General features: G+C 39.9%; 1 protein-coding gene across 2 annotated transcripts in view; it reads right to left on the bottom strand.

Moving 5' to 3' along the window:
* Positions 1-14,279, bottom strand: part of MTMR8 (myotubularin related protein 8) — a 142,505-nt gene extending 128,226 nt beyond the window's left edge. For both annotated transcript variants that reach the window (XM_037732667.1, XM_017512151.2), the window contains exon 1: positions 14,149-14,279. In XM_037732667.1, the coding sequence (XP_037588595.1) occupies positions 14,149-14,172 (24 nt within the window). In that variant the 5' untranslated portion in view covers positions 14,173-14,279. The remainder of the gene's footprint in view (positions 1-14,148) is intronic.

Raw genomic sequence — 14,279 nt, 5'->3', positions numbered from 1 at the left:
TAGGTTTTTTGTTTTTTTTTCCAGACAGGTCTCACTTTGTTGACCAGGCTGGAGTGTAATGGCATGATCAGGGCTCACGGCAGCCTCAACCTCCTGGACTCAAGTGATCCTTCCATCTCAGCCTCCCAAGTAGCTGGGATTAAAGGCATGAATCACTGTGCCAAGCTAATTTTTTAAATTTTTATAGAGAAGAGTTTTCACTATATTTCCCAGGCTGGTCTCAAACTCCTGGCCTCAAATGATCCTCCTGCCTTGGCCTCCCAAAATGCTAGGGTCTCAGGCATGAGCCAATGTGTCCAGCCTGACACTTGAATATAACAACACAATTCTAAATAACACATGAATCAAATAAGCTGCAAGAAAAATGTTTTTAAAATATTTCAAACTAAAAGAAAATACACCTTAACAAAATTTGAAGGATATAGCAAAAGCAGTGCTTAGAAGAACATCTATAGCATCGAATGCATATATTAGATAAAAGAAAAAATCTAAACTATAATCTAAGCTTCTACCTTAGAAACCTAAAAAAATAAGAACAAATTTAATCCAAAGTAAACTTCTGAAATAGTATAGAGTAGAAATCAACGAAATTGATAACAGAAATCAGTAGAGAAAATCAACAAAACCAAAAGCTGGCTCTTTGAAAAGATCAAGAAATTGATAAGATGGTAGCCAGGCTAACTAAGAAAGAGAGTAAAGACACAAAAAACATCAGAAATGAAAGAGGGGCCATTACTACTGATCCCATGTACATAATGAAACAATATTATGAATAACTGTATGTGTATGTCCAAAAATTTGATAATATAGATGAAATGGACCAATACATCAAAATACACAGTCTACCAAAAATCATACAAGGAAAAACCGATAATCTGATCATCTGAGTGGGCCACATCTATTACACAAACAAAATCCAAAATTAGTAATCTAAAACAGAAAGATATAGGTCCAAATGGTTTCGCCGGTGAATTCTCACAAACAATTAAGAAAAAAAAATTATACCAATTCTCTACCATCTCTTCAAAATAGAAGCAAAGAGAATATTTCCTAACTCATTCTATAAGACCAACATGACCCTAATTTCAAAACCAGAAAAGATATTACTAGAAAGGAAAAGCACAGACTAATCTTTTTCATAAATATAGATGCAAATATCCTCAACAAAATATTGGTTTATTAGTTTGCTAGGGCTACCATAACAAAGTACCAGAAACTGGGTAGCTTAAACAAAAGAAATTTATTATCTCATCGTTCTGGAGTCTAGACAACCAGAATCAAGGTGTCAGCAGAACCGATTCCTTCTGAAAGATGTGAAGGAAGGATCTAATCCAGTCTTCTCCCTTGGCTTGTAGATAGGCAGACATCTTCTCCTCATGTCTTTTCACATCAGCTTCCCAATATGCATGCCTGTGTCCAAATATCTCCTTATAACCCAGGCATATTGGGTTAGGGCTCAACCAAATGACATCATTTTAACTTGATTACCTCTGTGAAGACCCAATCTCAAAAAAGGTCATATTCTGAGGTATTGGAGGTTAGGACTTCAACATACGAACTTTTTGGGGGATACAATTCATCCCATAACAATTAGCAAATTGAATCCAACAATGTATAAAAATAATTATGCACCAGAACCAAATGGGATTTACTCCAGGTATGTAATGCTGGTTCAACATTTAAAATCAATTAATGTAATCTATTACATCATCAAGCTAAAGGCTAAAAAAAAAAAAAAACCCACAGGATCATACCACAGCATTTGACAAAATCCAATCCCCATTCACGATAAAACCTCTCAGCAAACTAGGAACAGAGAGGCATTTTCCTCAACTTGATAAATAACATCTTTAAAAAACCTACAGATAACATCAGTGACAGCCTCACAAACACAAACCTTCTTTCAGTTAAACAAGGGAACTGACTTCACTGCACTATGCTAGTTTTCCAATTATGTCTGCCACTGAGGTTACTGCAAACACCAAATGAATATGTGTCTGATTACACTTTGTAAACCACAAGAGATGATTATTCCAAAACAGTATTACCCAGAAGTGCTCACACATTTCAGATTTCCACTAAATAATTATGTTATGGCTGTAGCAATTAAACTCTGCAGTGACTTAGCCTCACAAACACAAACCTTCTTTCAATTAAACCAGTGGTACTACCTGGGCTATATGCCAGGAGAGCTTCAAAAAAAACATATTCTGGCCCCACCCTCAAAGGCTGACTTAATTGCTCTGAGGTGAGGCATTTGATTTTTTAAGCTCCAAGGGTGATTCTATTGTGTAGCCATTGTTGAGAACCACTGAATTAATCCAAGCTTCATCTAAACAAAATTTGCATTTGAGAAAAACTAAAGACATGGAAAAATCCATTGATCTGGAATTATTCTTAAAAACAACAACCACTTTAGGGCAATGGCTCTCCTGCTTAGTTGAATATTAGAACTGAAGAACTTCAAAAAATACTGATTCTTGGGTCCCACCCCTAGATATTCTAACATAAATGATCTCAAGAGTCTGAAACAAAGTTCTCCAGGTGATTCTAGAATGTAGCCAAGGATGAGACTCACATTTCATCCCATTCATCCTCTTATTTTCCAGGGCTAGGTTCCAAGGTTCACCCTTAAATACTGAAACAGCTACTATAATACCAAAATAGAGAAGCTACTATACACCAACTATTGAGCTTTACATGTTATATTGTATTTTAATCCTTACTACAACAGTGCAGTTATGATTCAAAGAAAAAAGATCTCTTTTTATCGCCTGCCCCTAGGATTCTGTCCTGCAAAGTCCTTCTTAAAACTGTTTTCCAATTTCAAGAATTCTTATTTTCATGTGCAAGCTAGGAAGGCATTCATTTCCAGCACAGAGCCATCCTTGCTGGAGGCACATATATAGATTAGATATATAGATATAGATAAGATATAAATATAGATAAATTTTAACAAAATTATTGGAGACAGTATTAGTCCATCCTCAACCTGCTATAAAACACCTGAGGCTGGGTAATATATAAAGAAAAGAGGTTTAATTGGCTCACAGTTCTGCGGACTGTATAGTAAGCATGATGCTGGCATGTACTCAGCTTCTGGGGAAGCCTCAGGAAGCTCACAATCAAGGTGGAAGGTGAAGAGGGAGCAGGCGCTCACACAGCTGAGAGAAGGCACAAAAGGGGGAAGAGGAGCCACACACTTTCAAATAACCAGATCTCATGAGAATTCACTATCACGAGAATAGCACCAGAAGGACAGTACGAAACCACTCACGAGAGATGCACCCCCATCATCCAATCACCTCCTACCAGTCCCCATATCAACACTGAAGATTATAATTGAACATGAGGTTTGATGGGGACAGATCCAAACCATATTATTCTGCCCCTGGTCCCCCAAATCTCATGTCCTATTCACATTGGAAAATACAATCATGCCTTCCCAATAATCCCCAGAAAGTCTTAACTCATTCCAGCATTAACTCAAAAGTCCAAAGTCTCATCTGAAACAAGGTAAGTTCCTTCTACTTCCTGGCCTGTAAAATCAAAAAGTTAGTTACTTCTAAGATACAATGGGGTTATAAGCATTGGGTAAACATTTCCATTTCAAAAGGGAGAAATCAGCCAAAAGACAGGAGCTATAGGCCCCAGGCAATCCAGCCAAGTTCTTTGCTAAGGCATAACACAGGTGACCTTTGCTCCATTTCCCAGTAAGTTCCTTGTTTTCATCTGAGACCTCATCAGACTGAACTTCATTGTCTATATCACTATCAGCATTTTGTTCACAACCATTTATCCAGTCTTTAGGAAGTTCCAAACTTTCCCTCATCTTCCTGTCTTCTGAGCCCTGCAAACTCTTCCAACCTCTGCCCATTACCCAGTTCCAAAGCCGCTGCCAGATTTCCAGGTATCTTTATAGTAATGCCCCACTCCTCAGTATCAATTTTCTGTATTAGGCTGTTCTTGCATTGCTATAAAGGAATACCTAGGACTGGGTAATTTATAAAGACAAAAGGTTTAATTGGCTCAAAGTTTTGCAGGCTTTAAAGAAAGAATGGTGGTGGTATCTGCTAGACTTCTTGGGAGGCTTCGGGAAGTTTATAACCATGGATGAAGGTGAAGGGGGAGCAGGTATCTCACATGGCAGAGCAAGAGCAAGGGTGGGGGGAGGTGCCACATACTTTTAAACAACCAGATCTTATAACTCACTCACTATCATGTGGACAGCACCAGAAGGATGCTGATAAACCATTCATGATAAGTCCATTCCCATGATCCAATTACCTCACACTAGGCCCCATTTCCAGCACTGGGGATTACAATTCAACCTGAGATTTGGTGGGGACGCAGATCGAAATCACATCAGAGACCACTGCTTTGGACAGAGCTCCTGCACTTGGTCCCAGCAGACCAGACCAAACCAATACAAAGTCACTCCTGTTAAATTTATCATAATCAAACTGAAACTTTAAAGAAACATCTAAAGCCCAAAACGGACCAGTTTTTCCTGAAAACAGGAGACTCCAGTCTACCTGAATCAACTTAATAAGAAAGTCTTCTCTGCTTTCACTCTGACAAAAAAAGTAACCTGAAGTAACCTCATGTTAACTAGTTTTTTTTTTTATTGCTTTGCTGTTTCTTTTTAATATTACATAACTATATACGGGAATACACACAGAGACATATATGATGCCACCTTACAAAATACACTATTCTGCTAATGCCCAGTGGGAACATTCATTCTATTTTGTAGCATGGAGGTTGCTACAATTCATGAATTAGAACTATTACTAAATTTTGTTGTAATTATGTCTTTTGACAATACAGAAGGTGGCTAAAAGGTGGCTGGAGAAGAGGCAAGTGAAGTCAGCTATAAGGGGCAAGCTACAGAAGGGAGAGAGCAAGGTGGGACAAAGCCAGAGAAGGAGTATAGAGTTAAGTGAAAAGCCAGAGGTACTAGTGTAAGATAAATGATAAATAACTCTTAGAACTCAGGGGGCACTTTAAAATCAGAAACCCAGATGGGGATGAGAGGGGGAAAAAAGAATTCACAGGAACTTTCAGGCACAGAATAGGAAGAATGCTCCCCCTACTTCCATAGAAAATACTTATGGAAAAAGCTGCAAAGAACTACAGCAAGAGAAACATGGGTACATAGCATTTCCTTTCCTGATGGGGACGCTGCAGGGAGGCATTGTGCTAATTTCAATGCAGGAGGATATGTAAACATGATAGAAGTAGTTTGGTGAAAGCATGTCATCATTTCAGCCAACTAAAAGTAAAAAGGGGCCAAGTACAGTGGCTTTCACCTGTAATTCCAGCACTTTGGGAGGCCCAAGCAGGAGGATTGCTTGAGCCCAGGAGTTCAAGACCAGCCTGGGCAACAATAGTGAGACCTCATCTCTAAAAAAAAAAAAAAAAAAAGTTTAAAAATTAGCCATGTGTGGGGCCATGCTCCTGTGGTCCCAGCTACTCAGCAGAGTGCAGTGGAAGGATCACTTGAGCCTGGGTTGAGGTTGCAGTGAGCCAAGTTCATGCCACTGCACTCCAACCCAGGCAGCAGAGCAAGACCTCGAGTCAAAAAAGGAAATAAAGAAAATAGGCTTGCCCTTGCTAGAGAAAGTGTATTGCAATTAGATTAAAATAAAAGAAATTGGTATCAACTGTACAGGGGCTCACTTACTCACACTCAAGAAAAAAAGTCATACTTCAGGGAAAAAAAGGGGCATGGGATTGAATAATAGGAATTGAAAAAAAAAAAAAAGCATCTTTAGCTTTCTCCTGCCTGTCCCAGAGATCCTTGTGCAGTCCTGAATAGTAGGAGATGCTCAACAAGGAGAAAAACTGGCCGCTCAGGAGAAATTCCTGCTAAGGCCCGGGGCACTACCTACCAAAAGGCTACATTATCCAAGTACAAAGAGTGTTGTGTGCCACTTGGAGAAGAGTCTGTGAGGAAGACTTAAGGGAGGGGAAAATTGTTGATATCCAGGCTGAACTTCCTATACAGTATGTCTCCCCAAGACAGGAATCCTGTGCCTATTGGCAAGAAGAAGGACCCTCTAGGAGACTTGCAGTTACTCAGACCCTCCTCTCTCTCTACTCAAGGGCACCAGAGCCCCATCTGTTTCTGACACAGTGTTATAAGAGGGTTCCTCTACCAGTAGTGCTTTTACCTGGCAGAACCTGAGGTCTCAGAGAATATGTGTGGGGTGGGAGAAAGAGAGAAAGAAAAAAGAGAGAGAGATTTTTGGCAGAGAGAAGGAAAAGGCAAAAAGGAAGGGGAGAGAAGAGGATGCAAGAGGGAAGGTAAAAGGGAAGGGAGGAGAGAGGACAGGAGGGAGGAGGAGAGAGAAGAAAAGAGGAGGAGAGAGAAATAGATGAAAACAGAAAAGGGGAGAAAAGGGGCTGACCACCACTAGGTACAGTACAGATTTTATTTCTGTACAATTGGCAGGCCACCCAATTGTTTTGTCATTTCTGCACTCCTGAGCCGTAGATAGAGCACTCTGACATTTACAACATCTTTGCCCTTGGAGAAGCTGTGAACCATAAACCATGTTTTTGGCTTTTTTCATTTCCTTTCTAGGAAGGGAGGAAGAGAGGAAATAAGGTGTACTTCAGGTCTCTGAATCCACCTACTATCCTGATTTGCCACAATTATTGGTAATAACTTGGATGCACTGCAAAAATAAATAAAAGCAGTGATACCTGGCTCTAAAATACCAACAGTGTAATGATACTCATCAGTCATACTCATGTCCCAAGCAAGTCCTGTTCCTGTGTCATCGTCTCCACCAGCAGAGAACATTCATCATGAAAAGAGCAACCTTTCATGACAAGCCTCTCTAATTTAGGTCTCTTCTTTAAAGTAAAAAGTCAGAAAATATGTAACAGGAGGAAGAAAGGGGAACGGTAAAATACTGTGTCAAGATTTACAAGGTAATTAAAGGTAAGTGTTAAAAATGCAATCCAGACTAGCCTTGAACTTATGCGTCTCCACACCCTACTTCTCTGTGTCCCTCCAACTAAAGCAAATTTCAGACTTAGAAAGGAATTCTGCAACTTGTAGTCCCCACATCTATCATTTTTAAATGCTGAAAGCACTCAAGAGTTAGAATGTACCTTCCAGATTGATACCAGCATTTCTTAAGGCATATTATATGAATCGTAGTTCCATAGGATGTTAACAGGCATGCACACACACAGTTCTGTGGTCAGTGTGGGGGAACACTGGGTGAAACGAACATAAGCAGGTTTATTGCAGGGCTTCTCAGAGCCTTTAATAGGGGAATATTCAATATGAATCTCCACAGTGTTTGTGGTGTTTTTATTTTTTATTTATATATTTATATATATATAAATTATATATATGCTTATATATATTATATATATTTATATTTATAATATATATTTATATTTATTTATATTTATATATTTCTATTTTATTTATATATTTATTTATATATTTTTATTTATATATTTTACCTTAGAATCCTTATTTTTCTAAACAAATTATTGTGTGGGACTAACGTTCATCAGGAACATAGTTTAGGACATACTAGTATATCCACTCAGCTCATTTTATTGAAGCAGTATAGTACATGGGTTAAGCGCACAAACTTGGGTCACAGACTGTTTAGCTTCATATTTCCAGCTCTGGGCAAGTTGGTTAAGCTTTCTGGATGCATTCTTTTTTTTTTTTTTTTTTTTTTTTTCTTTTTGAGAAAGAGTCTCACTCTGTCACCCAGGCTGGAGTACAGTGGTGCCATCTCAGCTCACTGCAACCTCCGACTCCCGGGTTCAAGCAATTCTCCTGCCTCAGCCTCCCGAGAAGCTGGGATTACAGGCACATGCCACCATGCCCAGCTAATTTTTGTATTTTGAGTAGAGACGGGGTTTCACCATGTTGGTCAGGCTAGTGTCGAATTCCTGACCTTGTGGCCTTCTTTATATTTAAAATGAGACTAATAGTATTGTTGCAAGGCTTAAATGAGTATATAAATATGTAATATTTATGTAAAGCACTTAGAATAGTACCTGACACATAGCAATTGCTCTATAAAGGTTAAATATTATTTTACTGATGAAGCGATGCCTAGAGAGGTAAAAAGGCAGTCTAAGATCACATAGCATGTCAGTATCAGAAGTGGGGCCAGAATTCAGATCTCCTAACTCTCTGTCTAGTATTGGTTTCTCAAATGATGAAAATGTCTTTAAAACTTAGCAAAAAATCTCTCTAAAGCACCTAAGTATTTTAACACAAAACCCACAAAATGATATCTAAAAAGACACAACCCTAAAAAAAATCCCAGTAGTTTCTGGCAGCAACTGCTTAGTTGGGGTTTCCCAAGTACAAAGTGAGGTCGAAGGAGGGGGTTTTGGTGATGAGGAAAACTATTCCAATGCCTATAAAACAGGGTCCAAAATGCCAGATCACTGCCACCAGGGCTTCCTAGGCAGCCTCTTTCCCTTGCAATGCAGTACCAAGAGCCTTTTGGGATGCTCAGGCAAATCTCCCTGAGACAGGCTGATCTTTGAGACCTCTCATGACTAAGCTTCCACTATTGTTTGGCTCTGGTGGAAAGAGGAAGAAACACAAAGTTATAGAGCACTTATAATATGCCAGGCCTTCATCATATTATCTTATCTTAATCTTCATCATAGTCCCAACAGACTCAAAGTATTTAAGTGATTTGCCCAAGAACTCAGAGCTAATAAATTATACAGCTTGAATTCAAATCCAGCTTTGTTCATGCTTTTTCCATCATATCACACTATTTCCTAGACTGGAAGAGTCACAGTGAAGCCAACTGGATGTGCAGTTTTGGGAACTGGACAGGCAGCACAATTCTCACCTCTAGAAATCTCCATTTTCTTCATAATGAAAAACACTTCTTTATCCAGTTTTACCTTTCTTTATTTTGACCCTGCCTCTTGCCTAAATGAATCTGAGGTTGTTTATAATAAAAGACAGATCTACAATTAGGTTATTAGAATAGGAAACCAAAGCCATGAAGAGGAGGAGGAAGCAATTATGCTAAGTACAAGAGCTAATGTAGATAATATATCTGAACATTTGACCTTAGTTTCCTGGAAGTAAAGGTAAAAATTATCTGCTTTTAAGAAAGCTTCATACAAATTGTAATTTCCTGTGTGGTATGACAAAGTGCTACAAAGTGTTACTAACATACTATAAAGTGTTATTTTTATTATTATTATTACTATCCAGGATAGCATTCTATACCCATCTGGCACTCCAATTATTTTGGCTGTCGTTGCTGTGATAACGCCACATTTTATTAGTCTGAACACACTATGCATACTGAACAACTATAAGACAATGCTAGCTCCTCTACTTGGTAGATGTTTGACCATGGATAAAAAACTCCAGCTCTCTGAGACTCAGTTTTCAAATCTGTGAAACGAGAGGCTTGGACCACCACGAGATGATCCTCATCTATTAATTACCTTATTTATTAGCAGCTTTATTGAACTATAATTTACATACCACAAAATTCACCCTTTTTTTGAGACAGGATGTCGCTCTGTTGCCCAGGCTGGAGTGTAGTGGCACTATCAGAGCTCACTGCAGCCTCAACCTCCCAGACTCAAGCCATCCCCCACTTCAGTCTCTTGAGTAGCTGAGACCACAGGTGTATGCCACCACACCCAGCTATTTATTTTTTCCAATTTTTTGTACAGATGGGGTTTCACTATGTCACCCAGCCTGGTCTCAAACTCCTGGGCTCAAGTGATCTTCCCGCCTGAGGCTCCCAAAGTGTTGGTATTACAGGCTTGAGCTAACGGGGCCCAGCCACATTCACTCTTTTAAGTATACAATTCAATGCGTTTTAGTAAATTTGGAGTTGTACAATCATCATCATAATGTAATTTTAGGACATTTTCATCATTCCAAAAAGAAATCTCATCCCCATTCCTCATTTAGATAATCTTTCAAAAAGTCCTAACTTTTCCATTTCTAGACATAAAGCTTTAGTAGCTCCTTGTCAATTTGCAAGTTCAAATTCCTCAGTGTAACATTCAAGGTCCTTTACAATCTACAAAAGCTATCACTCTTTTTTATTTACCCATACAAATGTAGAAATTACTTTTTTGTGTTAAAACATTCTTTAATGAGCTAGCAATTGTTTATGTGAAGGAGAGTCCGGAAAACAGATTTTTGACTAAACTATCCTTGTTCTAGATTAAAGAGGTTCATGAATTAAACACATAACACTATTCTCTAGAGTAGTAATTGAGGTCTAAGAGGCCGTAAACTTGGAAGAGCTCGTCCCTGCCTGTCAGGCTTCCCATCAGATCACAAGACAGAATGAACATATTTTTCAGTCTCTTCATTTTTGGACTTTATATTTAGCATCTCATCGCCTGACTTGATTAAGAAATCCCAAAGGGCAGTTGCTGTATCTATATCCAGTTATGTATCTTTAACTCCCAATGTGGGATTCTGTACAAAATAATTAATAATGATGATAGTAACTGGTTGCTAAATTAAACATCTACCATGTGCCACGCACTGTTCTAAGCACTTCACAGACACTAATTTATTTATTTATTTATTTATTTACTAACTTATAATAATCCTATGAGATAGGTACTATTGTCACCATCATCTTATAGATGAAGAAACTGAGGCACAGAGAGATTACGTATTTGCCAAAATCACAAAGCTAGTTAAGTAGCAGAGTTGAGATTTGATTTCAGACAGTCTGGCTCCAAAGTGTGCACTCTTAAACCACAGCAAATTATCCAACCAGTTAAAGCTCAATAAATGTTAATTGCATAAAGCCTTACTATTAAGATTCTATTCCAGGAAAGAAAAGTAATTAAGAATTCTGGGTGCCAACTGACACAAATGTAATGAGGGTTATTCTGATTCAGACAGAAGAGTCACCAAACATTAGCGTAGGCCTGAGATGCTCCAAAAATGATTGTTGAACCCTAAATTGTATCTTAGAAAGATAGATCCGTTTGGGAATGTAAAATTGGTAGTGTCTAGCTGAACATATGCATATTCTATGACCCAGAAATTCCAATCCTATGGCGTATACCAACAAAAATGTATATTTAAATCTGTCAAAAGAATGTGCTATTGGTAAAAGGCAGAACTGGAAATTCCCCATCAACAGAAGAATGGATAAATCACATGTGGCACGTTAACAAAACAGAATATACCAATGAGAATTATCTATAAGTTCAAGAAATAAAATGGATAAATCTTTCAAACTATGTTGAGCAAAAGAAGTCAAACATAAAATAGAATGTATTAATCCATTTATATTAAGTACGACAAAAGGGTAAAACGAACCTATCCTGCGAGAGGTCAGAATAGTGGTTTACCCTTGGGAGGGGTACTGACTGGAAGTGGGCATGAAGCAGGCTCCTGGTAATGTTCTGGCTTTTTGGGGCTTTCTGTTGTTGTTCTTGTTTTTATCTCAGTAGTGGTTGCATGGGTGCGCCCAATTTATACGTTTATAGTGCAACGAATACTTCCAATCTACATACTTTTTATATGTGCATTGTACTTCAATACTTTTATAAAGGCTTCCTGAGTAACGAAAAACACTCAAGCAAGAGCCAAAAATAAAAGTCACTTTGGTACTTGACATGCATAACTAATGACTGACAAACTCATAGTTATCCCTTTGTCCTAGGATGGACAAGGCAGATGTCTCTTTCTTTTGTGGAAACAGTGAGTTAACAAAAGGGAGACCATTTTAATCCCTAGCCATTAATGCAACCCTAATCCTTTCTAGAAACTGCAAAAAAAAAAAAAAAGACTCATGGAGCATATCTCCTGCGGGCACTCACAGCCCTGCCAGGCACCAAAACAAATACTAATCCTGTTTAAAGAATCAAGTCTTCATTTGGAGTTTCTATTTATATTTCAAGACTAATGATACTATCCACGCAGTACAAATGGAGTCTGACCATCATGCAAGTTTAAGTCTTCCTGGGCACGAATCCTATCACAGCACCAGTCTGAGCACTCCTATCTTTATTTATTAGGCAAGCATTCCACATCTATGGATCTCAGTTTCCTCATCTGTAATATGGGAATAATAATAGTATCTCCTAATAGGTTATTGTAAGGATTGAAGGCCTATTTCATGTAAAATATCTAACACACTGTGTGCCACATGGTTAAATATTCAATATGTGTTAGCTGCTATTATAATTTTAATATGGGCCAGTTAATGGTTTCTTCTCCCTTACAATTTCTATACAGCCAGCCCAGTTTATAGCTTCAATCCCTAACAGGGGCATTTTAATATTTTAACACTCAAGGACAAGGGCAGTTCTGCCTCCCCATCTTCCCCAGGTCAAAGGAGAAAGAAAAAATGAGCATTCAGGTGAGCTAATTTTGAACTAGACAAGTAACATGGCCCAAGCTTAGGTAGGTTGGCAGAAGAGGGAGTCTGGACAACAGAAGTTCCTTTTCTTTAATGGTACCATATTCTTATACCATGTCAGAGGACCTGGTACAGATGACATGCTCTGGAAACAAAGGGACACAGAAAAAGGCAAGGCTGGCTGTTACAGAGGATATGGTTCTCCTCCGCAGAGAAGGGCCCCGAAGAGGAGGGAGTCAGAAAAAGAGGTTTGAAGGTTGGAGTTTGTGCTTTGCCCATCAGGAGGCATCATGGTCTTATGCTAACAAGTGGGCAAAATGTTACTAGTTACAAAAATTCTTTCACACACATCCTTTTATTTAATCCCACAACCACCTTGTGAAGTGAGCAGGGCAAATTTCATTATCCTCATTTGGTAGGTGTATTAGTCCGTTTTCACGCTGCTGATAAGGACATACCTGAGACTGCGCAATTTACCAAAGAAAGAGGTTTATTGGACTTAACAGCTCCACATGGCTGGGGAGGCCTCACGATAATGGCAGAAGGAAAGGAGGAGCAAGTCACATCTTACGTGGATGGCAGCAAGCAAAGACAGAGCTTGTGCAGAGAAACTCCCATTTTTAAAACTATCAGATCTCATTCACTATCACAAGAATAGCACGGGAAAGACCCACCTCCATGATTCAACTGTCTCCCACAGGGTCCCTCCCACAACATCTGGGAATTATGGAAGCTACAAGATGAGATTTGGATGGGGACACAGAGAAAAACCCTAACAGTAGGTGAGAAAAGCTGAGGCTCAGAGAGGTTAAATAATTTGTCCAGTCATTAGGTAGTAGTTGGTGAGGATGCAGTGGGCAGCATTTTAATTCAAGTCTTCGGACATCAAAATCCATGCTCTTTCCATTAAAAACACTCTGGATTTTTTACATGGACTTCAATTATCCTGAGCCACGTGTGTTATGATTAACAGAAAAAAACAAAAAACCACAGTTGTGAACTTTTCACTGTCCCCCAGCCCCAGAGAGGAGAAAGGAGGGAAGTGCATTTGAAACAGAAAGGGGCTGGCATTGGGAAGGGAGGGAGTAGAATCTGGAAAGATGAGAAAAAAAAGCACAGTGGCATCTCTAACTCAGGGCTGGCAAAAAACAGGCGAGAAATGGCTGGATAAACCTCTTGAGTTTCTCCTCCAGGCTGAGCAGGGCCAGATCCAATCTGCCCCACTCCCCTTCCTTTCCCATTGTCCAGCTTTGGCTGAAGAGATGCTGTCGCCCCACAAACCCTCACAGGCATGCCGTGGAGCTGGGACGAGAATGGGGGTCTGGGCAGATTAGGGGAACATTAGGGGCTGGAGGAGCCAAGAAGATTGTGAAGAAACGCTGGATAAAGGAAGTAACTCCGCAGGAGGCAGTGCCATGTGGGGTATTCGCGAATGGCCGTTACAAGTCCGGCTAGTATAAAAAGCTGAGATAAGGGTGGGTGAAAAGTGGAGTCCGAGGGCCAGAACAGGGGCGCACCGGGCGCGGGGGCAGTGTCGCGTAAGGGGACGGTGGCTCAGACCACCTCTTTCCCGGCCGCCGCCGCCCACAAGCGGATCCCGAGAAGAGGTGTTTGGTTGAAAGGGGGTGTGGACCCAGAAAGAGAGCCCAGGTCCCCACATAGGAAAGACGCATCAAAAAGTACTCTGAGAAGGCTGAGGAGGCGTGTCTGGCCTCCCAGGTGAGCACCAAGAAGAAGCTCGCGGCTGTCAGCCTCGCTTAACTCTTCTCCTTACCTTGGGTACCGTGATATGATCCATGACCCCAGTTCCCGCCGCCGGAAGATCTCAGTGCTACTCCGGATGCCGCCGCCACCGCTCTAACCGCCTTGGGCCCCAACCCGGGTTTCTACCCCCGCCCTCCCGGT

The sequence above is a fragment of the Cebus imitator genome, unplaced genomic scaffold, assembly GCF_001604975.1.
Source record: "Cebus imitator isolate Cc_AM_T3 unplaced genomic scaffold, Cebus_imitator-1.0 Scaffold463, whole genome shotgun sequence".
Lineage (NCBI taxonomy): Eukaryota > Metazoa > Chordata > Mammalia > Primates > Cebidae > Cebus > Cebus imitator.
This window is presented reverse-complemented; position numbering and strand designations above follow the sequence as displayed.